This window comes from Typopeltis vanoorti, chromosome 9 (genome assembly GCF_054136105.1).
Source record: "Typopeltis vanoorti isolate ZY-2024b chromosome 9, IOZ_Tvanoo_1.0, whole genome shotgun sequence".
In the NCBI taxonomy this organism is placed as follows: domain Eukaryota; kingdom Metazoa; phylum Arthropoda; class Arachnida; order Uropygi; family Thelyphonidae; genus Typopeltis; species Typopeltis vanoorti.
The window spans coordinates 85,481,416-85,509,331 of record NC_143557.1 but is presented as its reverse complement, the minus strand read 5'-3'; the positions used below and the strand labels follow the sequence as shown (position 1 = coordinate 85,509,331).

The following is a 27,916-nucleotide window of genomic DNA, read 5'->3' as shown; positions in this document are numbered from 1 at the left end:
ACACACACACACACACACACACATTCATTTGCCTCAAGGCTGCCTTCAACAAACTCACCTGCATCTGCCTTAATAGCCCTAGTGTCCTTGATTTGGTACTTTTGATCAGTGAGAGAATGAAAGAAAAACTTTCTCCAGACAACTTGTTCCAAATCCACTCAAGTCATGTTATCTGTTGAATTTACTCCACTCATCTAATAACTGCATGCCATTCTTCCTGCCCATTTGTAATCATGATTCTCTTTCTTGGTCACTACCTAACAATAGACTTTCAAACTTTACCTTTTTGTTGACATAGGTTCAAATTCCATCTAGGTTATGAAGAACTTGTCTAAAGACTTGAATGTAGATTAGCTAGTTTCATACAGAGGTGTGTTGGGGCAGGGGGGGGGGTCCTCTTGATATGTTCCTGCAAAATAGGCAAACTGGCCAAAAGAACACACACATTAAAAGACAGTGCATTGGCCTTGTAGCTTTATTACTACAGAGAAATATTTATTAAAAAAGATGGTTATATAGCATCCACATTTATTAATAAAGGGTTATTTTTTACATAGCGCAGAAACCCTACTCCAGAAACCAAATATACAACTCTTTCAAGAGCCACTTTAAGCCTTCAATAAGCGCAGCAGTGGTCTCACACTAGGCAATGAAATTGAGCTACTAATTTTTCTGGATTTCAGACCAGCATCTTCAGAGCACAAACAGCATGACACATACATAGGCACTGACAATCAAGTAGTGAGAATACAAAATTGTAGTGGGTATAATAAAATAACTAACATTTTATTTTGGCACCCACTGATGTTGGATAAAAAAAGAAGTCGACAGCTGTTAGGTTAGTGTTGGCCTTAAAACGATTGTCTCCAAAAATTTTTTACCATTAATTTATCAAAATTCTGGAAGACAGTCATTTTAAAACCAACTCCAATTAAATTGTTTCCACTCGATTTTGAGTGCCTGTGTTCCATGTTAAGTTTGTGCTCTGAAGATATTGATTTGAAATTCCAATATTTTTGTTCTTATTCTTATGATGTGTATTTAATACTGCTAAATTTAAGGTGAGTGTATACAGAATGGATGGTAAGCTTTAAAGTTTTCTGTAGACATACTATGCAACATAAATGTGAAATTACTGGTTTCTTTAGAAATAAAAGTTGCTAATAGTTAGTGTGTATAAAATATATGTGAGTAGAATGGCAATGGATTATATAGTCAAGAGTATCGTTCAGTTAAGTTTATTAATTAAGAAAGTTATGAAGCACCTTAGGGGTCACTTAAGAATTAAAGCTAGATAACTAAGAAAGTCACTGCAGCATAGCTGTAAAGATTGTAATGAAACAACTTGGCTTCTCACCCATTGTCTGCTCTTCTTTCTTCATGGTATGTCATGCTACTAGATATCCAACTGAATATTAAATAAATGAGGATACATGGACGTAGTCATCCAGTATTGGCTTAAATCATCCATGCATGCACGCGCACGCACACAAAATGATGATCCTAACTGGGCTTCTCATCTATTGTCTGCTCTTCTTTCTTTATGGCATGTCATGTTGGATCGTCCTTCCATAGTAGTAATAGTCTTTTGATCCACCATCTCATTTTAACGTTGTTCTTATTAAGGTTAATTAATTGTATGTTGATTACTAAGCCAAATATAGGGAAATTTCTATTATACTGTGCCACCCTATATTCAGATTAGTCTATGCAAAATAGTAGAATCAAATATTAATTAACTTTAGCAGTCTAATTTTTTATATATAGGCAGAGTTTAACATCAACATTTAAGGTTCCCGCTAGGTCCGATAATTTTATGAACGGTGCAGTGAAAAAGAATCAGGCTAACAACAATATCTTGTATCCATACTTTGGATACAAGATATTACAAAATTAACTCTGTTCAACAACTCATGACATTCACTCAACTCTTGGTATCAAACATTGAATCTTTGAAATCTAATTTCTCCCTAACAAACCAAGATAGTTCTAAAGTTCAATATCACTGAAATTCACAGCAAATATTTTAACAATTGTATTCTCTAATTATCCCTTAGTCAGAAATCACATAGTTCAGTCAAGAGGTAGTTATCACTTTCAGGGGGGAAGACTATTAATCTTCTAGCTTTGGCTAATTTCAGCATAAACACCACAGTTAATGTTAGGATTTAACAGGAGGAGTTAATTCTTATAACTTCACTCTAAAATGCTATAAAGTACAACTGCTCTTACCGGAATAAATCCTTGCACATATTATTCATTGAGGCACACTTAAAACTTTAGTTAACTATTACACTGGAGCTACATATTTCAAAAGTAATCTTCTTTAAAACAACTTAATCATTAATCTCAGCACATCACAAATGCAGACACACTTACACTAGAAAATTCACTTATTCCTCATATACTACTTTGCAATAGAATCAGCTTTCCACTAATCTTCCTTGGAAGTTCTGGAATTCAACATTAACTTCAGAATTCCATATATTTTCTGAGTAGTTAATTTATATCTCAATCCTTCGTAATCTAATTACGGCACTTAATTCTTATTACTACAGCCTCTTACTTAACTCCGTGCTGCTAATAAAGAATTTCCTCATGTTTATTATACTGTGGTGAGTGTACCAACTGCACTCAGTTCCTAGTTCCCCAGTTCTAGTGCTGACTGCTCTGCTGACTCCTAACTGCTCGACTCTCCCTGCTTACTCTCGCTTTCCTTTTATATACCCTCACTCCTTTTTCCCGCCAAAACTTGTTCTCACCGTCTAGCTTATATCAATTCCATCTCATGTCCATAACTCACGCACTACTATGCTCGTGCTTTCTACTTTTAACTCCGTCTCCATGACAACAATTAGAGCAGTGCATAAGCATTACATAACATTTTACCTTTACATACAGAAATAAAATAAAAAGATATTTTTCAATTCAAATAATACAATTAAATAAGATGAACACAAATTCTTCTACTATTAATATAGGAATAAATAAAATAATCTGAACATTATTTTTATACAGAGTTCTTTCCAATATTTATATATATCTTAGATTAAATAATTAAATAAAAAAACTCAAAGGTAATTATATGAATAATAGTTTATAACAAGAGATTTACATTAAATAATATCTACAAATGTAGCCTTTGATATGGTGGATTGTGTTGGATTCTGAAGGGAGTATTAATAATTTTAATTTCTCTTCATTCAGAATCCAACAATGTTACTAGATATCCAACTGAATATTAAATAAATGAGGATAGATGGACTTAGTCACCCAGTATTGGCTTAAATCATCCATGCATGCGTGCGCACACACACAAAATGATGATCCAACATAATCAAATGTCAAATTATGTTGATAATTTGTCATAACAGCTAGGAGTATCAACATAATTGACCTTACCAAGACAAAAGATTAAAACAGGCAAGATATTTCTGTATAAGATTATATCTTATAAGAAATTATAAAGTGATGTATTCAGGCATTAATTGATGGGTGGAAAAGGGCTAGCATTCAGTACTAAACACAGATAAATTTCTTGAATGACAGGTAATTTCAAATGGTGATGTGGGCACATTTCAAAATGAATAGAGAAATAGAAATAGAGATTTTTTCAGTCATTAAAGAAGATGGTAGCAAACATAAAGGAAAAAAGGTAGTTCTTATTGGGGATTTAAACAGCAATAAGAAATTAATCCTAGGTGTATAGAAATATTGGAAGAAAAGGACAAAGTTATGAGTGGTAAATACATTCTGGATTTCTGGAATATGGCGAACATCACATTCCAACATGTGCATAAATTCCCATTAAGAGGTCGGATGCAAGAAATATGTTGTTGTTGATAGTGATATCTCCAGTCTGGTTCAGAATACTAGAGTGTACAGCAATGAAATAAGAAGTAATCACCATTTAGTTTTTTAAGCAGAACTCGCACGCATCAGTGGTGTCATGTGCCCATTTAGGTTGGGTGTGCTGTCATGTGACTTATGCAATCCATGCTACAAAATTCACACTAATTTGACAGTATGATTGCATTTTTATCAGTGTATGAAAGTTTTAATAGTGCATCAGTGCTCATCTTAATTGGTTTGATGCAATAAACTTGGGATAACTTTGAATACATTTGGTTACAATTAATTGATACTTTAATCTGCATAGAGTGGAGAACAATTTGTTTTAAGATATATTAAAAAACAATAATGAAAGAGAATGCTATATTTGGTTGGTGTATTTGACTTATTCAAAGATGTAAATATAATAGTAAAAGTTGGAAGAAGAAGAAAGGAGGACGAGGCTTACCTCCGACTACAATCATACAATCCACAAAACCTCTGGCAGAAAATGGGACATTCAGTAGATCAACACTTTTTCCCATTTTTCCCAAAAAGTTTGTACATTATTTATAGAAAATTATATATTTAAACCTTGTCTATAACAGTGGCCTAAACACATCAGTTCATCACACTTCATGCACACAAAACAGATGAAACTCATAAAACAAAAGCAGCAACTCATGGCAATTGACAATATTCAGTTGAATTGGTTGACACAATAGTCAATCACAGCCACTGATTTCTGGGTGCTGTTGTCTCAGTGTACATCCTGCCTTGCCTTCTGGATGGTTTAAAACCACTGGAACACAGAATTTGACTCGCTGTGCCATCTATATCTGTTCAAAGCCTCAAAGGTGTCCGTATTTGTGACTGCACACCTGGGCTATTAACATGAATGTGATGCAATGTTTACTCGTTGGAAAGTGTCTTCTTCATGAAGCATTAGTATATTGTTTAATTTTAGGAATCACACAAAAAGGACACAATTAGGGGATTCTTTAAGAGGAATAAATGCAAAAATATGATTCTATAAAGCACACCTAGCATATCCTGAATATATTCCCCTGATAATGTATATATTAAAGAGAATTAACATTGATGAAGTTTCAGAAATGAAATATTAGACCTAAATATACAAATATTATTGGACTAAAAAACAACAGTTTGAAACCTGGAACCAAAGATCTGAAAGAAGACATTGATAGAATCAGCCGGAAGTAATTTCATAGTAGACTCGAAGTTAGAGGCAGTCCTGGACAAGGAGAAATTGTAGCACAAGTCCCTGGCAAGTAAGTTATTAGGGGATTCTTTAAGAGGAATAAATGCAAAAATATGATATTGGTGATATTGCTATTCTGTGGCTGTGCATTTGCACACCTAGCATATCCTGAATATATTCCCCTGATAATGTATATATTAAAGAGAATTAACATTGATGAAGTTTCAGAAATGAAATATTAGACCTAAATATACAAATATTATTGGACTAAAAAACAACAGTTTGAAACCTGGAACCAAAGATCTGAAAGAAGACATTGATAGAATCAGCCGGAAGTAATTTCATAGTAGACTCGAAGTTAGAGGCAGTCCTGGACAAGGAGAAATTGTAGCACAAGTCCCTGGCAAGTAAGTTATCATGTACTCTTAAAGAATACAGAGAATAATATAAGCAGATAATGAAAAGTTAAGGTTTATAAATATATGAAAGATGGATATAATGAAGATTCCAAATGTGTTGAGGTCATAAAACAGCTTAGAAATGAAAAAGGGAATCCATAAAAGGAACCAGGTGATAATGGCAACACAAAAACTGAAAATAATTAAAAGAACAGTAAGAAAATATACAGGAGGAATGCATTTATGATTAAGTTTCATTATTGGAGGTATATAAAACTGAAAAATCAGATGTGAAAAGGTAGCTGAATAATTGGAGTAGATAACATTTGACTAGAAAAAGTCCTGTTCATTAGGTCAATTTCAGATGATTGCAGTAGTGCCATACCCACACATAAATGAATATGAAACTAATTTTATGAATTACAGAGGAATTTTCTTATTGTGTCTTCAGGATAAGATTTATGCAAGATTGTTGGGAAGAAACAAGCTGAATTCAGGCCTGATATAAGCTGAGTTTAGAGTATGAGTAAAAATCAAGATCAGATTTTTATTTAATAATAAAACAAAGATTAAGACAAATAAGAAATTATGGATTATAACAAGGATCCTTCCTCAAAGTTTGTAGATCTATAATAAGACATATAATAATGAGAAGTCTGTTCAAAATGCTACTTTTTTTTTTTACTTATAATTTCTTAATTTACAAAGCAATATATACAGGGTGTTTATTCGTAGGAGGCCGCAAGTTATCATTTATTACGGACATAATATACAAGGTAGGCAAACGTAATTGCGCTAGTACATACCATGAAAGATTTCCAGTGTATTGCATCACAACAAATGCTGGAAGTGTCTGCTTCCTTCCTGTAGATACCTGGCAACCCTACTCCATGTTTGCGAATGTTTCAATTAACTGAGCATTGCTGATGTCGTCAATTGCAGTGGTGATGTTTGCTTTCAGTTGCTGGAGTGTGCGTGGTTTATTGTCATAGATCTCTTTCCCTTCATCGTGCCTCACAAGAAGTCCGAGGGACTGAGATCTGTAGACCTTGGTATCCACATTCCTTTGGAGATTATGTGATCTTCAAAGAAGCTAGTTACAACTGACAGAGTTTTTGAACGTGTGACAGGTCACCCCCATCTTAGAAGTAGCCACGTTCTAACTCGTTGTCCAACTGATTAACAAAGATGTTGATAATTTCACAGCTCAAATGATGTTGTGAACAGATGTGTACACCACCATCATTTCAAAGAATATGGGATCTATGATGTGTGTGTGCATGACATGGCACACCACACTCCAATTTTGAGGTCATGCAGCAGATGTTCAAATCGCATGTGGATTTTCTGTGAATTGACATACCCAGACAGGTGGAACCATGCTTCATCTGAGAAAAATGTTATTTCCAGGATGTTATTGTTTTCAGCTACGAAGGTCTGAAACCAGTTGCAGTATGAGACCCTTTTTGCAAAATTGGGCCCCTGCACTATGGACGCTCGATACGGGTGAATGCTGTCCTTTTTTGCTGCTCTGTGGCAAGTCGAAGGTAACAAGCCAATTTCTTGGGACAGTTGCCGTAAGGACTTGCTTGGTGAGCTAAGCAACCTGTTACATATCCTGCATTATCATTGTGGGACAGCAACCCCATGGACATTCACCAGCATGCCTGTTGTCTCCAGTTTTTTCACCATCAAAATGCTGCTGCAACATTAAACCATTTTCTGAAATTTGAGTGCATAACCTTAAATGAAACCCGTAGTTCAATATGATTTGACTGAGAACACTTTCTGCTCAATCACGTACTTGTTTACTGCACCGAGACTAGCTGCAAACTGAGCTTATCAGGATGTGTGGGGGGAACTTGATGTTGGAAGTCGGTGATGGTTCCTATGGTGGCAGCAATGTGGCACCACACAGGTGAGACATGCCGGAGCCATGTTGCATTTAAACGCATCTCTATCCATGTCAATACTCCTGTAGTTACAACCATCTTGTTTGTATATTATGTCTGATAAACAATAACTTGGGCCTACTACCAGTGAAACACCCTGTATTTGAGTTGTCGGTTAGTGGTTAGTATTGAAGCATATACATTATGTTGGTTATCAGTATAAAATTAGGTTTAAGGAAAGAGTGCATGCTGTTTCCACTATTATTCTCTATGTGGATCACATTATAAAGAAAAGTGGCATTAAACCTTTATTAAAATTGTTATAGCGAGAATTGGTTGACATCAGTAATTGAATTGAGGGAAATATTTCATTCTATAAGAGTGGAGATGAACTGTGAAACTCAGGCATGAATGAAGCTAACTCTGTTTTACACTATAAAGAATTTTTTTATTAATAAGAACAAATAAGTGCTAAAAACAGTTGTAGCTGTATATCGTTATGCTGGTATCTATATTTAAAAAAATATATTTTGTGATATTTGATTTTTTTTATACAGCAATCATTAAGACATCCTCTATTATCCAGCCATCTCAGACTCCAACACAACATACAAAATTTGTTGATTGTTCTGATATCCTTTATTTCTGGTCTCAACAGTTATTTAAATTGAGTATTGAATCCGTACCTAGTGCTTTGATATCACATCCAGAAATCCCAAAATCGATTGTGGTCCATTTTACTCATATGGAAAAATCCATAAATCAATCATCCTAATGTCCATTATCAATAGTTTTACTGATTATCTGTAGAACCTCTGTTTAAATTGATTTTTAGAAGTCCAAAACATCATTTGCAATTTTTACTGCTTAAATAAGCAGTAAAAATTGTAAATGATCAAAACTTCAAAATTTCAGCATCGAACACTCCTACCCTACCATACCATTCAATTGTTTCAAACAACTAATCCTCCCTTTCCTCATAGAACTGAGGGAATCAGATCCTTTTAATGCACTGTATGATGTCATCAAATTCCTAACATATACCCTCAATAGATGTGCAGGGTATTATGATGGTGTTACATGATTTGTTTACATTGTTACTAGCTTTATTTCAAAATTCCAAGTCTCCAATATGGTTACATCAAATATTTTGGTCTTCTAAGGCACTTTTAACTGCATTAGTCCATCTAGGTCTTGGCCCTCCTCTGAATTTTTCCGACCATCTTGGCACCTTGCTAATGCTTCTGCCTTGGTATTTTCACTTGGGCCTGGCTCCCACTGAAGAGACCTCAATAAAGGTTGAAACTAGTCTGGGTAGTGGCCCTTCCCTTAATGCATAACATTATACATATCTGCAAGGAGATGTGTTTTGCATTATGGGAGATACTGAGATAGGAGTGTTGGTAGCTTGCTCCACCTTTGCAAGGAGTCGTCCAGTGTTGTACCACTTTACCCCAGTCTTGAAGATACTTTCAGGCACAAACTTTGTTTGCACATACTTGGATAAAGGATTAAACTAAATTTATTATAGTCTGACCAGGTGAAAAATAAACTTTCAACATCTTTCTCTAAATGCTGAGTAATTTAATAAAAAGGTGGCACACCGTTTGGCAGCTCCTATAGGAGGAGATGACCTTGCTAATGCTTCTGCCTTGGTATCTCCACTTGGGCTTGGCTCCCACTGAAGAGACCTCAATAAAGGTCGAAACTAGTCTGGGTAGTGGCCCTTCCCTTAATGCATAACATTATACATATCCGCAAGGAGATGTGTTTTGCATTATGGGAGATACTGAGATAGGAGTGTTCGTAGCTTGCTCCACCTTTGCAAGGAGTCGTCTGGTGTTGTACCACTTTACCCGAGTCCTGAAGATACTTTCAGGCGCAAACTTTGTTTGCACACACTTGAATAAAGGATTAAACTAAATTTATTAACATCTTGGCACCAAACACCTATTATGCAAGCCTTTCCTCTCCTGTTCTGTTTAAGTGACAATACACTTTAGAATACCTCTTCTCACACATTCTTAAATTCTAACATCAAATTTCTTTCTAATATCTTCATTTTTTGTATGATTCTGCTATGAAAACTGTGCGATGCCATGAAAATTGTTCATTCTAATTTTTCTGATAACTCTGTCTGTAGTCTGGTCTTTGATCAACTGTTTTATTTCTAACCCAGCTTTCAGTTCCGTCCCACAAATATTGGTTTGAAAATGGTCTTGTATACTGCTAGTGAAGTGTTTTGACTAATTTCTCTGTTATTCCATATAAATTTCTTCAGTTGATTCCCCACCATGCCAGCTTTGTTTATTTTATCTATTTTCAAATATTAGTTGCCATCTTCGAAAATTGTACCTAAATAGCTGAAGTATTTGACTTATTCTATAGGTCTTCCATTCTTAATGGATAATCTGTAGAAATGCATTGTATAGTATTATTAATACTGAAAATCCATTTTATTTTATGTTTTTTATTTTTAATATTTTTCATTGATATATAGCATAGGGTATTTGGAGATAATTAAAAATGCCATAATCATGTGACTTATTATAATTATTTTGCTATCTTATGTATATATATATTTTTTTCATTTCAGAAATTATCTTTAGTTGCAGTAGTCATATTGATTTCTACAGGTTTATTTATGTTTACATATCAGTCCACACAATTCAATAAAGAAGGTTTCTTACTGGTTTTGAGTGCATCTTTTCTGGCTGGTCTTAGGTGGACACTTGCACAACTAGTCATGCAGCGCAAGGATATTGGTGAATATGTTTTTGATTGCCATTCACAATAATTCTTAGAAGTAAATTCAGTGAATGAATAATTTTAATATTTTGGATAAGAAAATTTGTAAAGCATAGATTTATTTTAGAAGTCCTTGGATCAAGTTAATTTTGTAGTTATTTATATAATTTTATTTTAATGTATATATTGTTTTAGTTTCATCATCATCAAATTCCTGACATGTACTCTCAAGGGATGTACAGGATATGATAATACTACATGAAAAATTTACATCACTAATTTCCTATCTACAATTTTCCTCTAAATGTTACCTGTCAAGACTCCAACATTATCAGATCTTATATTTCGGTCTTCCAAGGCACTTCTTACCATATCAATCCCCTATATCTTGGTCTTCCTCTGAATCTTTTTCTTGCCAACCTGGCAGAGAACACTTGTTTTGCTAATCTTTCCTCTCCCATTCTGTTTAAGTGATCATACTACCCTGAGATTAGCTCTGCTAACACATTCTTGGATGCTAACCGTGTCAAGTTCTTTCCTAATATTCTCATTTTTAATACTCTGGATCTTTTTCTTGCCAGCCTGGCAGAGAACACTTGTCTTGTTAATCTTTCCTCTCCCATTCTGTTTAAGTGATCATACTACCTGAGATTAGTTCTGCTAACACATTCTGAGTTGCTAACAGTATCAAGTTCTTTCCTAATATTGATGCCATCTGTTCACACCCCCCTAATCTTTCTCAGGACCTTCATATCTGCTGTCTCTAGTCTTTGGTCAAGTGTTTTATTTCTAACCCATTTCTCAGGTCCATAAGTTAAAATTGGCTTGAACTTTGAATTGCCATTTAATGAAACATTTAGTTTCATTTAAATGTATATATATTTTTTATTTGGTCTTGAGTCAAATTTTCAGAGTTCTAAAACAAATAGTAAAACAGTCATTGGAACATTTGGAATTGAACCATTGTGTAATTAATAAACACTTACAGTAAAAATCTCTTTATAGAGATGAATAAAAAATAAAAAGCAATCTCTAAAGAACATTACATTATAACTTACACACTACTGAATATAAACTAACCTTAGTTGCTCCCTGGGAATGTAGACATTAGTTGGTATTACTTAGCATGTTTGCCAATAGATTGTTAGATTGCTCCAGTACTGTACACACAACAAATCAAATCCTAAAACTTATGAAGTGCACTGTATATAAGTAACCTGTTGGCAGATGAATAATGGATATTAAATAAATATATTAAAATAAGTAATTATTATAAGTTACTAATATAATTTTATATTAGTAATTTATATGAATTTCTACTAATGAAAAGTTAATTGGCCATACCACTCAGCATATCTAATACCTTGAGCAATGGGACTTCCATTGTTCAGTCACAAGAATGATGTGCTTTTTGTTTGGAAACACCATTATATAAATAAATTCAGGAAATCCAAGTTACTGCACTGTTAAAGGCTATTCAGCCTAATATGTAAAATGAAAGTGGGAATGTTTCATATTCAAGAATTCCAAACAAATTTAAATTATACATGAATATTTAGTTGTTTTTTTTAATTGTAAATATGTCTTGTATTTCTTTATTAACTTATATTTCTGTCTTATGTATTTTATTATTGATGTTTCATGTTTCCCAAAGCATAGCAAAGAAAGAAGACAAAGTCGGTTCCATCAGCAGGAAAGGTCATAACATCGTTATGACCTTTCCTGCTGATGATAACATCGGTGTTTTGAGATGATAAAGGCATTTTGTTTATTAATTATCTTGAAAAAGGTAAAACAATAACCGGGGAATATTATTCTGATCTTTTAACAAGACCAAATGAAAAAATTCGTGAGAAAAGACCCTGTTTGCAAAAGAAAAAAATCACCTTTCATCAGGACAATGCACCTGCCCACAAAGGTGTTTTAGCAATGGGAAAATTAAGGGATCTGCACTATGAATTGTTGGAATATCCTCCCTATTCCTGAGATTTGGCTCCCTCTGATTTCTATTTCTTCCCAAAACTAAAATTCTTCCTCGCTGGCCAGCGTTTTTTTCTTCGAATCAAGAGGTGATTGCAGCTGTACAGGGGTACTTTGCAGATCTTACTGAGAACCACTACAGGGCGGGATAATGGCGCTGGAGCATCGCTGGAATAAATGTATTAGTCTTAAGGGAGATAATGTTGAAAAATAAAAATTTTGAAATTATAAATTCTTTTTTTTCATTGTTAGGCCGAAAACTTTTCAGGCCACCCTCGTACATTGATGATTTCTCACTAAAATCCAATCCTATTCATAGCTTTGATGACAGCATGCTCCATTCCTCTTCATAATTGACAAAACCTCGTAGTACTCGGATCACTTGGGTTTCAAGTTCCACTATGGTCAATGCCTTAAACATTCTAGCCATTCTCAAGTAAGGTGAAGATAATTTAGTGAATTTTAACTACCAATCAACAATTCCGCATTATTTCCTTGAAGACAGACCATGCATCACTCTCCCTCACCTTTGATAACACTCTAATCACTGAACAATATCAGTTTTCTTCTCTTGGACTGTCTTTCACATCTAGCCTATCTTTTCATAAACACATCACATCCATAGCCTCTTCAGCCTCCAAAAAGCCTGATGTTAATTTTTGTTTCTTAACATTACTTCTCTTCTGCTCAACTCCTAATACTTATGAATCCCAAATTTGTCCAACCTTACAATGTCGTTTTCACATCTGAAATGGCACCGAAAACCTCTCTCTCAGATCGCTAGTTGTATCCAGAAGAGAGCTGTTTGCATAATAGATGACCTTTTTCTCACCAACTCCCTGCAGTTGCTTCTCCTTGATGCTTTGTTTCAGGATTGTCTTTTTCTTTATGTATGAGGGTGGTCTGAAAAATTCGCAGCCTAACAATAAAAAAAAAAAAAAATTTATAATTTCAAAATTATTTTTATTTTTCAACATAATCTCCCTTGAGACTAATACATTTATTCCAGCAATGCTCCAGCACCATTATCCATCCTTGTATGGTTTTCAGTAAGATCTGTAAAATACCCCTCTCCAGCTGGAATCGCCTCTTGATTCGAAGAAAAACACTGACCAGCAAGGAAGAGTTTTAGTTTTGGGAAGAGATATAGTAGAAGTCAGAGGGAGCCAAATCTGGGGAATAGGGTGGATGTTCCAACAATTCATAGTGCAGATCCCTTAATTTTCCCATTGCCAAAACACCTTTGTGGGCAGGTGCATTGTCCTGATGAAAGATGATTTTATTTTCTGCAGACTGAGTCTTTTCTCACGAATTTTTCGTCTAGTCTTCTTAAGAGATCAGAATAATATTCCCCGGTTATTGTTTTACCCTTTTCAAGATAATTAATAAACAAAATGCCTTTAGCATCCCAAAACACTGATGCCATGACCTTTCCTACTGATCGAACCAACTTTGTCTTCTTTGGTGCTAAACAACCAGCTTCTGTCCACTGTTTTGACTGGTGTTTGGATTCTGGTGAGTAATGGTGAATCCAAGTCTCATACATAGTAATAAATCGACGGACAAAATCAGTTTTTCTTGTGGAAAGGCTTAGACGTTGGTTATGCATTTTTACTAAATAGCTTAAGGAAATTACAGCGTATACTAGGATATACGTTAAAATAAATTTTAATACACTTCCAATATTTCAGCAACGTCAAGTTTGCCATTTTCACAGGAACTTAAAACAAGACACGTGCACGCAAGCACAACAAACAGTAAATGAAGACGAAGCAGAAAGCTATTCTTTCTCCTAAAAGTCCTTATGGTGCCCCCTAGTGGGCAATGTTGGTATTCTTGGGTGATTCGGCTGAAGGTCTTCTGATGTAGATTTCCCAAATTTGTTGCAGTCTCATGCAACCAAATTTGTTGCAGTTTGGATTGTTTCTTAGGGCTGAGGAGGGAGCTGTCATTTGAATTTACTATGGTGTGTTATCGTGACTTTCTTCCACCGTATTCTATGGCGGATATCCAGTGCATGATTTGCAAGATCTGTATTGGTGGAACTGGATGTAGTCCTTGTGTTCTGAAATTCTGATACACCAGACCTACCTGGTGTATCATTGTAGTATACACCAGGTAGGTCTGGGGGGGGAGAGGAAGTTGGTCTGAGCGGATAAAGGATGCCGATTTTTTATATGGTCTGTAACAAGAAGTTAAGTTAAGGTTTTTTTAGGATTTTTGTAATTTTTTCCGAGGTGCCTTGGATATAGGGTAAGGTGATGGATTTAGAGTAATCCTTGTTCTGAATGGGGGGGATAGCCATTGGCTGAGAAAGTGTTGAGAATGTGGCTTAGTTCTGTGGTTAGGGCATTGTCATTTGAACAGATAAGTTTAGTCCTGTTGTGTAGTGTCTTAATGACTCCATATTGTTGTGAAGAGAGTGGGGGAGGGGGGGGATTGTTGCTGAATGTATCTGCCTGTATGAGTGGGTTTTCTATAGACTGAGAAAACCAAGGTTCCATCAGGCTGGCGGGTGACTAGTGTGCCTAAGAAAGGAAGGCAGTTGTTTTTTCTTCTTCCAGGGTGAATTTGATTCTGGGGTGTTGGTTGTTTAAGTGTGTTAGGAAGGAAAGGAGTGCATCGGAGCTATGTGGCCAAATAGCGAACACATCATCAACATAACAAAGCCATATGGTTGGTTTTTGTGGGGCAGATGCTAAGGCTTTTTCTTCAAAGGTCTCCATAAAGAAATTGGCCAAGAGTGGGGAGAGTGGTGAACCCATGGCCGTCGCCTCTATTTGCTCGTAGAATTTTCCCTGCCAAATGAAATAGCCTGAGTTCATTGTGAACTGAGGGCTGTGATATCGGGAGAAAATTTAGCTTGCTCAGGACTTTTAAGAGAAAGAATAGCTTCCTGCTTCGTCCTCATTTACTGTTTCTTGTGCTTGCGTGCAGGTGTCTTGTTTTTAAGTTCTTGTGAAAATGGCAACATGACATTGCCAAAATATTAAAAGTGTATTAAAATTTATTTTAATGTATATCCTAGTATACGTTGTAATTTCCTTAAGCTATTTAGTAAAAATCAGTTTTATTCTTGTTAAAATGCTCCATGCACTGTTCAGAGATTTTCATGCAAATGCATTTTTGATCTGCTGTGAGTAAGCAAGGCATCCATCTTGCGCAAAGCTTTTACATATGCAATTCTTCATGCAAAATATATCCTATATGTCGTGACCTGAAAATTCGGCGCAAACATTTTCGGCTCTGAGGTGATATTGGATCACATATTCCTGAATGCTGCTGAGGTCAAGTAAATTCCTGTCTATATTCATAATCTTTTTATTGCAGGGTTTTATACCAAATTTGTTATTACAGCAGTTATTCAATTAAGTTAAGGATTCCTGAATAAAGTAGGGCTGAGTTGAGTATCTCCAGTTTTGATATTGTGCCAAATGCCACTTTACTTCATAATGTGATCCATGCAGATGATGAATAGAAGTGAAAATGATGTAGAAAGTCCCCACCTGATTTTACATGAAACCATCTTCCTGTACCTTCTTCATTTGTGACTGCTGGTTACAACTCAGATGTAGGTTATGTATTATTTGATATGACACCATATAATTGTAGCATTTTGAAGATGTTATCTCTTGGCATTTTATCATAACTTTTCCTTATCTACAAAACTTTATATAAAGACCCTTGATACATTCTCATGATTTCTCAACTCTTTGCCGCAGAATTAAATTTTAAGGCAAACAGCTGATAGCAATGAATACTGTCAGTTGGTAAACCGACAGTATTCATTATTAGACTGAACTTGTTTAATTAGGTAATGCCCTGGATGGCATTGAAATTGTGAGGTTGTAGCATCATTTTCTTTTGGTTTAAGCCAATGCAAAATATAGTTTCAGTGGCTAAATTCCAAATTGCCAGTTCATCCTTGTTTGTTCAGTATCTGGATAGATACTGAACAAACAAGGATGGTAAGGTTATGCATTTTGGAGTGAAAAGATTAGCAGCAGTATATCACATTGGTGGAACCGTACTCCAGGAGATTGATGAGACCAGGGATTTGGGAGTGTTGGTAGATAGGGAGTTGAAGTTTAGGGAGCACATTGCAAAAGTGGCTAAATCAGCTCATCAAATCACTCGGTTGCTGAAAAATACTTTAACAAGCAGAGACAAACAGGTTATTGTTCCTCTGTATCGTGCCTTGATAAGGCCCCATCTAGACTATTGTGCCTAGATGTGGGCGCCAGGGTTTCTTCTTAATTGGGAGGAGGTGGAGAGGATCCAGAGGCGAGTGACCAAGATGATAGCAGGTCTGTGGAATGAACCCTATGAGAACATGTTGAGGATTTGTGGGCTGCAAAAAGTGGTGATATGATTGAGACATTCAAATTACTGAAGGGTTTCTATAAGATTAATCCAGAAGATATTTTTGAGAATAGGACTGGTGGTGGGAGGACTAGGGGCCATACATGGAAGCTGGGCAAGAATGTGGTTAGCAGGTGTGTTAGAGCTAGGTTTTTTACTTAGAGAGTGGTGAATGAGTGGAATAAGCTGCCAGAGTCTGTTGTGGGTGCTATGACCGTGAATGAGTTCAAGGCAAGGTATGATAGATACTGTGTGAATGTCGAATAGTTGTTCTTGACATGATGTTAGGGCCTCCCTCGATGAGTCTGTCGACTCCTTGGAGTTGGCCGAAATAATAATAATAATACTTGAGAGAGAGTACCACCAGCAGAATTTATCATTTTGGGACATTTATCAGAAGCCCCAGTTGCACATTCCTTAAAAGAAAAACTATGTAGCAGTCTCCCATTTATCTAGCTTTGACCCTTAAGTGATGCTTCATAGATATTCATCATCATCATCATCATGTTTGTCAAGAAATTAGGTCTAGAGTGGCCTTCTGGCTTTAGAAGTCATTGTTGAATCTCTTAAGAGGAAGTCTTAAGAGATTCAACTTTCTAGTGGTTTGTAATTTAAGGCTTGTTTTGGTAATCTTTCTGTTTTCATTCTTTCAATGTGTTCCATCCATTTTTGTTTATATTTTTTAATTTTTTCTATTACTGATTCCTGGTTTAATTCTTTCATAATTTCATTTATTTTGTGATCAAATAGAGTATACTTTGCAGTTTTTTTTCTCATAAACTTCATTTCAGCTGTTATTAATCTTTGTTTGTCTTTTTGTTTTATTGTCTAGTTTTCACTTCCATACAATAGGACATGTAGGGCTAATCTGTTGTATACTTTTTGCATAGATATTCAAGTCATTCAATTTAAAACTGGTTACATATGTGTAAATAGATCTCTCTGCCATTACAAATATATATGTAAATTATAGAAAGTACTGAGCAGTCAGTTAAGTTATAGAAAACACATATCGAAGTGCCAACTGTGCTTTCAGTCACCAAATGGGTATGTTTAAAATTTCCAGTAAAAGATAATTTGAGTTGTTTGGCTTTATGAAAATAACGTGAACAGATCTGTATTAAGTTGAGTAGATGAACAGTTCACAGAAAATGTCATGGAAAAGATTTCCAAATAGGCAAATAAACATAAATTTCTTAACATCCTCAAACTTGACAGAAATGAAGATGGGTGCTAGTGACATTGGAAGCATCAGTTGAAAACCAATGGAGCTGGTTAAGCTATTGCAAAAATGCCATGTTGACATAATCAGTGTTACTGAAAGAAGACTAAAATAAGTAAGATTTTCCCTCATTAAATTGTAAAATTTAATGAGGGATATAGGAAGAAAGAAAATATGCATGCACACAGTGATTTCTGTTATCTGTCCTTCCAGTGAACAAACCTTCAATTAACTGACACTTGAATGGGTTATCACAAGGATTTAGGCCTAGCGTGGCCTGTTCCTTTTTCCTAATGGCTTGTTTTGGTAATCTTTCTATTTTGATTCTTTGAACGTGTTTCATCCATTTATGTTTATATTTTTTAATTTTTTCTATTACTGATTCTTGGTTTAATTCTTTCATAATTTCTTTGTTTCTTTTGTGATCAAATAGAGTATACTTTGCAGTTTTTCTCATAAACTTCATTTCTGCTGTTATTAATCTTTGTTTGTCTTTGTTTTATTGTCCAGATTTCACTTCCATACAATAAGACTGGTTACACTAATGTATTGTATACTTTTAGTCTGGTTTGTTTTTGAAGTTTGGTTTAAATATAGAGTTAATTACACCTGTTATTTTTAAACATTTTGCAATTTTTAGGTTTATATCTTTTTCATTTTCATATGTGATCATACATCCTTGGTAGGATCTTAGAACAGGTGAATTAAATGAATTCACTTGTTCTAAGATCTTGTTATCTATTACTATTTTAGTTCTTACTGGATCTTGTCCTTTAAATGCCATAGTTTTTGATTTTTCTGTTGATATTATCATACCATAATCTTTGGCTATCTCATTTAGATCTAAAATAACTTTCTGTAAGTTATCTTCAGAATTTGTAATTATTATTTGGTTGTTCGCAAAAAGGAGAATGTTTAAGTTCATAGTAGGATAAAGTTTAATACCTTGATGGGAATTTTTATTCCATTTTATTGTTATTTCATTTAGGTAAATATTAAAGAGAGTTGCTGAGAGGGAGAATCCCTGTCAGACCCCTTGGTTTATCTCTCTCGTATATGATAGCTCATGGTTTAATCTTATTTCTATTTGATTATTTTCATGTATACTTATGATAACTTTTAGGATATTATTTGGTATTTGTCTTTCTTTTAATATGTTAAATAAAATGCTTCTTTTAACTTTGTCAAATGCTTTTTCAAAGTCAATAAATGGAATATGTGTTTCTTCTCTTCTTTTCTCTATTATTAATTTTAGGCAAAATGCTGGGTCTATACATGATTGTCCTTTTCTAAATCCATTCTGTACTTCTAAAATAAAGTTTTCGGAATATTTCATTAGTTTGCTATTTATTAGGGTTATTAGTGTGTCAAATGATTTCTGGTACAACCATGTAATTGTACCTTCAGTTATCTAACCCCTCCATTGTTGTAATATGAAAATTTAGTGGTTTGAGGGATTATTGTGTGTGTGTCAATTTTTTTTTTTTTTTTCTGTATTCTCTGGCTGGTTTGTCTGTTTTAACCAGTTTCTTGGTGAAAAACCCTGCAGCTTTCGTATGAGACCAGCTAATTTAACTTCAGTTTGAAAAGCAAAGAATTTTATAAAGATTTTTTGAGAATCTTTATAAATTTTCAGAGATTACCTCTGAAAATTCTCGAAGAGTTTGGATAGCAATTTTGCTTGAAGACGATGTATCAGTGGACTAAGTCATGAATTATTTGTGAGTACTTTTGCTCGTGAATGAGCTCAAATGTGATAGGTATTTAAATAATAAATTTCCTCCCACAGTTCCAAGAACCTTCCTTTATGCCTCTTATTTTTCACTAGATAGAAATCAGAATCTCTCATTGCTTGGATACAAGTTTATATCCATAAATTCCCCCAATTGTGCTTATCTGTCATCTACCCAGCAGCATGGAAGCAAGCCTATGTTTGGCCCATTCCTAAAACAATGATAATGGTCAGCCATCAAGCTACCATCCTGTTGCCTATAAGTTCTCTCAAAAATCATTAAGAAGGTCCTGAACTGTCAGGATGCTCTGCTGTTCTAGCAATTCAAGACCTTAATGATTATTTATCACACGGCACTAATTAGTGACTAGCAATATGGACTCCACTACTCCCTAATGCAGACAGTCCATCCTCTCAACATTGATCCAAGCGATAGAAGGGTTTGGTGAAACTCATGTAGTCTCTCTTGATATTTCCAGGATCAGTTCTGCCAGAAGCCTGCTAAAGTATTGTGTTATGCTATGCCTTCTACCTTTTGCACTTTTGGGTCACGAGTTTCCTCTTTGGTTGTTCACGTTTTGTCATGGTGAGTGGATTCCTCTCCTTAGATTTCTTCACCAATGCTAGTGTAGTAGCCCAGAGTTCTGTACTTTCACCTATCCTCTTTCTCTCATAGCCGGCCTGGGTGGCCAAGTGGTTAGCATATCTGGTCTCCAGCCATAAGGCTGTGGGTTCAAATCCTGCTGTGGGCATGGATGTTTGTGATTGTCTGTGAAAATAATTGTGATGGTGGGCAGTAGATGGTGTTAGTGTAATGATGATGGTAGTAGATGGATTGAGATGTGGTTCGCTGTAGTTGATGGATTGAGTGGTGGAGACGGAGAACTATAGAGTAGGTGCCCTCCCTTGATGAGTCTTTGGACTCCCTGGAGGTGTCACATTAATAATAATAATATAAATGACCTTCTCTCACTACCTGAAATTGTATCTGTAGATTTGCTAATGACACTGCATTCCATTTCTCTTCATTTGACAAACCTTGTACTGCACATTCATTAGAGGCTTCACAAACTTCCTTAACCAGTGTCTTAAACTCTGATCTCCTTGCCATTCTGCAGTGAAGCAAGGATAGTCTTGTGAACTTAAGTGCTACCAAAATGCAGTCCTCTTATTTTTCTCAGGAAAGACCTCACTTCACTGCATAATTCTTCAGTTTCCAAAAAAACTTAATCTTTTCTTCTCAAGATACTATTTGTGGCTGGCACTACGTAAATTCCAAATCAGTTCAGCGTTGAGTTACTTGCTCTTCTTCTGGTGAATTCATCTGATCACAGATTCACTTCAATCACTTTTCATAAGCATTTTATTTACTTTATGTTTCATATGTTTAGGTATTTTCACAGGTAATGTTCTGCTGAACTGGCCATTATTTCATTCCTTCTGTTTTTTAAGATTGCAAGAAATAAACAGGTGCTGGTCAACATCCATTTGCTGTCCAGTTTAAACTTACTGAACCAACTTCTTCCTCTTTCATTTCATCTACCTGTGTTTAACAACCCTCCTCTTACAGTTTTCTCCAGAAGATGACATCTATCTGTTGAAGAAAAATTTCTACTTTTTTTCTTAATGTCTTTCCCACACATACAGTGCTGAGATGTACTATAGGTTTTGTGGCCTCTTGTGTATGGATGGGGTTGATATTTAAAAGAAGGGTGGAAAAAATGCAATGTTAATTTTAAAATTAAGGAATAGCAGTTAGCAAGCACAATTTTTGATCTAGAATTTTTTTTATGAACTTTATTGGTTAAAGGTAAAAGTTTAGATTTGCTTTCAGGGTTACATACACCCTCTGTCCAAAAAGAAACCAAACTTTTGATAGAAAATAAAACACAGGTCAATTATAATTATTCAAATCATTTATTTCAATCGATATACTCTCTCTCTCAGCTTCGATACAGCATTTGGCATGGTCAATTAATTTGTTAAATGGGTTTTTTATCAGTTTTTGGGATACTGTTGAGGGTCATGGTTACTACCGCTTGAACATTTTCAATGGTGTCGTATTGCTTTCCTTTCATCAGCAAATGAAGTCTGGGGAAGAGAAAGAAGTCACCGGGTGCTAAATCAGGTGCCAACAAACAAACTTGGTTTTTGGTCAAAAACTGTCTCACATTGTTTGAACAATGAAATGGTGCATTATCGTGCAAAATTGACCAGCTGCCTGCATCACGATATTCATGCTGTGCGTGATGAATTCTCTCTATCAATTGCATCTAAACTTGGAGATAAAACTCGCCATTGACCGTTTGGCCAGGCGGAATGAATTCTGTGGTTAATGCCCTTGGAATCATAGAAACAAATCAGCATTGTCTTTACTTTTGACTTCTCCAAGCGACTTTTTTTCGGATGCCCCTCTTCTGGCCATCTCCACTCAGCACTCTGGCGCTTTGTTTCGGGCTTATATGCAAAACCATGCTTCGTCACCAGTAACAATCGTTTAAAGGAAGTTTGTCCTTACGAGCGGGTTTAATGAGGTCCTTGCAGTGTTCAATTCGATACATTTTTTGTTTGTCGGTCAACTTGTGGGGAATAAATCGCGAATTCATTTTACGAAAGCCCAAACTATCAGTCACAGTTGATTTTGGAATCCCCAATTCATCTTCAATCAATCTCACAGACAATTTCGAGTTTTCTTTGATGAAATCATGCACTTTTTTTGGATATTAACTTCGCTCAGCCCAGTTTTTGGACAGCCCGGCTTTTCGTCTTCCTCAAGCATCTCACGGCCACTTTGAAATCGCTTAAACCACTCGTAAACTGGAGTACTGGATAAGCATTCGTCACATTATGTTTTTTGAAGCATTTGATGTGTTTCAGTAAAACTTTTACCTAGTTTAACACAAAAGCCAATTGCAGTTCTCTGTTTGAAACTGATTTTCCAACAGTTCGTCAGAACACACTGTCACTCTTCGCACTATAACTTGGCTTCTAATAAAACAAATGTCATCAACAGTTGACACAACACTAATGGAAGTTGCCACTTTAGACAACAAAAAGATACACCAGGTGGCACCACTAGTTTCTTCTATTTTCGAAAAGTTAGGTTTCTTTTTTGGGTAGAGGGTGTAGATCAAGAAAATACGAATTAATTGGATAAAGATGAATGTTATGTTTAACAGAATGTTTTTACAGATACCAACTTCAGTATTCATTTAGGTAAAACAATTGCATGGTTCTTTCAAAGGTTAAAGTAAACATGTTTTGAATCCTGTGTAAGGCATAATTGTTGATAAAAGCTTATTCTAGACATAGTGTAGATTTCTGATCATTTTAGCAAACTGAGTAATAAACTACAACTGCCACATGAAAATCTCAATTTAATATGAAGTCTAGACCAATTTTTATGTAACTCCTGCACACAAAGATTATAAACCTATAGTACATTAGTACCTTGAATGAACCAAGTTTTTATTTTATTTTTACATAATCTGAAAACACTGCTCAGAGACCATTCTTAGAACTTTATCAAGCCATATCAGGCCTGCAAATAAGCAGGCTGGTAATTTCTTGCTTGGCATTGAATTCTTTTCTCACCTAAAGACTTTCACAAATATGCTCATAGTGAGTACAAGGTGAACAGACTTTATGGAGTTTGCATAGTTTAAAAAATTATAGAAAGATGTCGTTAGACTTTTAAAATTTTATATTTACTAAAACAGAATGAGAAAGTTTGCGTAAAGAATGTTAAGGAAAAAAAAAAACATAACATAAAAATGCATATTGACACGTTAGGAGGCAGCACAGAAACTTTGTGTTGATGACTCAAGGATTATGACTAATAAACTGTTGGCCGAGTGAGTTGCATTCCCACTCTCCAACCGACAGGTTGTGTGTTTGAATCTCTATAGGCATGGATGTTTGTAAATGCTTGCTCTGGACAAGCTTATATACCTCTTCGAGTTTATAAGGCTTGTCTTAAAATAAATAAATTAGTGGACTATTTTGCAGCTGTAACTAGAGGATTTTTTATTTAACAATGTTTATTTTTACTACAAAATTGCCTGTTTAGACTTTTCCTAACTTCCATAACACTAAATTGAAAAAAGAAAGACCATCCCCCCCCCCCAGGCCTTTTTTCCTACTAGACCCCAAGATTATCAAACGTTCGTAGGCAAAATAGGATTTTTTTTCTTTCTTTCTCTCTCTCTCTCTTTGGGAATTAAGGATGGAGCCAGATTACTTACAGTTTCCAAACATTAGGAGCAAGAGTTCTGCCTACTCCTTTGGGAATAAAAAAAAAAGCATTAGAAAATTTATTTTGCTACAAATTGGTAGCAGGAAGTTAAGGAGAGAGAGAGTTGATGAAGGCTTGGTTAATTAATGGTTACAGAAGGAATTGGAGGCAGGTAATAATTTTGATCTCATGTGACTTAGGAATAGTATTATAGTCAAATATGGAATTTTCTAAGCCATGCATTAAGGCTTCAAGAGCTGCAAATGGAAGTTACTAGATGTTTAATAGAGACATGCGCATTAGACATAGCTATAATTTTTTAAATAACAGCTTCGCACACGTGTAAGAAAAAACTAAATAGAGTTTATTACTCCTATATATTTCACTCAATATGTCATTAGCTTCATTCAGAGAGAATGAAAAACTGGTAACATTTACATTCTGAATACAAGAGCAAGTGCATATGCATATAATATCACGTTCTTGGTCACAGCTGTACATGTTGGAGGAAACACTATTACAGTTCAATGACATGGGTATAGATATATAATTAAAAGATTATAAACAATTAATAGCAATTACTTCTTGAAACTTAGAAATAGACATACAGTCTATTTGATTAAGATTAGGACACTGATGTAGGGCTTCACATTTGAAAAAATAGATGATCGTGGTATGGTTCCAGTGAACTCTGTCTAGTATCAATGACATGAGAAGCAAGGCCTGAACCTTCAGATTCTAATAGGAACAGAATGGCCAGTCTGTCCAATGTAGTGAAGATAACAAGAACAGGGTATTTGATAAACACCAGGCAAGGATAGAAGTGATAATGTATCATTGATAGTCCGTAAGAAAGATGACAACTTCTGGGCTAGTTTGAAGATGGCATACAAATTATATCTGAAAAGGGTCCTTGCTATTTGTTCAGATGTTCCTTTAAGGTAGGGTATGCTGATCCTTTTCCCAATATACACCATCTGAGTTATGATGTATATTGGGGAAAAAAAAAATTATGACTAATAAATGGTTAGCCGAGTGGGTAGCATTCCCACTCTCCAACCGACAGGTTGTGTGTTTGAATCCCTGTAGGCATGGATGTTTGTAAATGCTTGTTCTGGATAAGCTTGTATACCTCTATTGTATATGTTCACTATTGAATGTATCCAATAAGGGTTCCATGATTTCTGGAACATCCAACAAGATGTTCCAGAAATTGAAGTAGTTCTGTTTTAAAGTGAAACCAGATTGCAAGCATGTCATCCACAAAATGTAGCCAAATGCAAGGTCGAGGTGAAATGGAAATTGGAAATCTGATCTTATAAATGCTCCATAAAATAATGATAGTTTTATGGATAAATGAAAGTTTATTGATAATAAACTTGAATAATTTGACAATGTCATCAAGGAACTCTACTTGTAAAAGCTGTACAGTTTCTTGAAGTGGTATATTTGTAAACAGTGAGACTATGTCCAAGGAAATCATCATTTCAGACTCTTGAAGATGAAGAGCTTTAATGTTTTCTTTGAAGTCAAAACTATTTTTGATGAGGTGGTTTTCCTAGTAAAATTTCGTAGAAGTCTTGAAATATATTTTGCCAAATAATAAGTAGGAGATCTTATGCAGTCAACTATTGGATGTAATGGATAACCAGATTTGTGTACATTAAGAAGGCCATAAATATGTGGCAGGTGGTGGTGAGCATGATGAATCCGCAACTTTTCAATAATATTAGCATCTAAGGAATATGTTTGATCTAACAATTTATTCAATTTAACTGGCTTTGCGTAGAATATCTCTCAGTTATATTATAAGTATATATATATATATGTTCTGCAGTAAAACAAGTTTGCATTTATAGTCAGTGGTATCCATGAATACTATTGCATTTTCTTTATCAGAGACTTTGTTATTACAATGTTATTATTTCAGTGGAAAGATCGGAGAGCTTGTTCATAGGAGGAGGTTTAGCTTTATACAAAATCTGTGCAATCTCAAACCTTATCTTGTTAGCATCACATGTATGTAATTCTCTAATGACTTTTTCTACACTTACCATATAATGAGTCGAATGAGTCAAAATATGAGGTATTACAACAAAACCTAGACCTTTTGATATTGTACAATATTGTATAATATACAATATTATATGCATGCTATATGACTTGCTCTTGTATTAAGAATTTATATGTTTTTACCAGATCTTCTGTCTTCTCCTTAAATGAAGCTCATGACACAAAGCAGAATATATAGAATTAATAAATTCTATTTAGTTTTCTCTTACATGTGTGAAGCCATTATTTAAAGAAATTGTACTATGCAAATAGAAGTCTTTCATTGTTTTAAAAGAACTTTGCCATTAAGCACAAAGATGTAATTATTTTCTTGCATTAAACAATAGTTTGATTTCATTTAAGGTATACAGTTGCATATTAATTTTAATTCTATGTAAAAAAAATATTAGTATAGTAAAATGCAAAAAAGGGCAGTGAAATCAATAACTAGTATGAATGGCATCTCTTATGAGAAAAATTAATGTTAGAAAGAACAACTCCAGTTTAAGAGAGAATGGTGAGTACTTTCTGAGCAGTAATGATTTTTGGCATGAAAAGTGTTCTAGCATATCATCAGATAAGAACAGAAAGATAGCTACTTATTCAGTTTCATTTCATTCAGAAATTAAGCAGTCGAGTGCATGGAGAATTGGACTCATTTGCTATGGAAACACACTCAAACTTATCTTGACAGTTAAGAGCATGTACAACTGGGATCATCTGAACCTGTTCATATGAGATTTTCATATTTGCAAGCATTGAAGAAGGCCATGAAAGGAAAGATAGCTCACTTTGCCCAAAAAAGATGTAGCATATAGTCACACATCTCAATGCCTCAAGTCTTTTTTATGAATGGAGCATCATGCACTATCTTCTCACTGGGCATGGAAGATTTGTACAAATAAATAAGCATAAAATGCTTATTTATTTGTATTATTGCAAGGTTTAGTCCTAGGACCACAGCAGTGGTCTTAGCGCTGAACCTTGCTGTACACCACTAGTCACCAGCTTTCACCTGGATTCTGCTCCTCCATATACCACTCTTTGATATCTGTTCAGCAGCCACCCTCTTATCCACATAACCAGTGTCATAGCCATCTCCATTTGTTCTAATTTGCATAATAGTTGCATGTGGTATTCTGCCAAACATTTACAAGATCCAGCAGAATCATAGAAAAATTATTTTGCTCTCTTTCCACTCCCTTAAAACTCTACCAGAGCTAAGACTTAAATTAAAGAGCCTACTCAGAGGCACATTCCCTCAGAACACAAGCGGTATTCTGCCAAACATTTACAAGATCCAGCAGAATCATAGAAAAATTATTTTGCTCTCTTTCCACTCCCTTAAAACTCTACCAGAGCTAAGACTTAAATTAAAGAGCCTACTCAGAGGCACATTCCCTCAGAACACAAGCTGATATCACATCTAATCCAACAGCTGTATAATACAGTTGTATAATAACTGCTGTATAATCATTCTTCCTCAATTTGAATACAGCTGGTATTCACATTGAGATTCTGTAATATCTTAATTCTAGTGGTAAGACTTATACGTTGGTTAGACATAACTGGTAATTAATTTACGGAATTAACAACGCATATAAAGTAAATTAATTAAAGATAACTTTAATGAATCACTTCTATATTTCGACAATGTCACATTGTCATCTTCAGGAACATAAAGATATGGTATGTGCACTACAGGAACTAACAAAGCAAATGAGGCAGAAATTAAGACACTAATTTTGTTCCTAAAGTCCTAATGGTGCCCTCTTGCGGGCTAATTTGGTAGTCTTGGCCGTTGGGCTGAAGTTCTCATAATGAAAGTCTCCCAAATTTGGGGCAGTTTCATGCACCCAAATTTGTTGAGGTTAGGAACGTTTTTTAGAGCTGCTGAAGATTCTTTGAATAATCTTTCGTATTTAAACTTGCTGCGATGGATTATTTTTGTCTTCTTCCAACGAATTTTATGGTGGGTATCTAAGGCATGGTCTGCCAGCCCAGAGCGGCTGTACTGGTGAAACCGGATGTAGTCTTGGTGTTCTGAAATCCTGATATTTGTTGTTCTGCCTGTTTGGCCAAAGTAGGACAATTTGCAGCTGCAAGGGACCTGGTATACACCAGGTAGGTCTAGGGGAAGTGGTTGGTCTTTGGTAGAGCGGATAAGGGATGCCAACTTTTTATATGGTCTGTAACAGGAAGTAAGGTCATATTTCTTGAGGATATTAGTTATTTTTTCAGAG

General features: G+C 35.1%; 1 protein-coding gene across 7 annotated transcripts in view; it reads left to right on the top strand.

Annotated features, from left to right (window-relative positions):
• The window catches only part of LOC150103218 (solute carrier family 35 member H1), a 261,818-nt gene that overhangs the window by 144,488 nt on the left and 89,414 nt on the right, over window positions 1-27,916 (top strand). For all 7 annotated transcript variants that reach the window (XR_016548789.1, XR_016548790.1, XM_090397758.1 and 4 more), the window contains exon 6: window positions 9,940-10,108. Coding sequence is in view for 5 of the 7 variants with exons in the window: in XM_090397758.1 (XP_090253884.1) it covers window positions 9,940-10,108 (169 nt within the window). In the remaining 2 variants the exon portion in view is untranslated. The remainder of the gene's footprint in view (window positions 1-9,939; window positions 10,109-27,916) is intronic.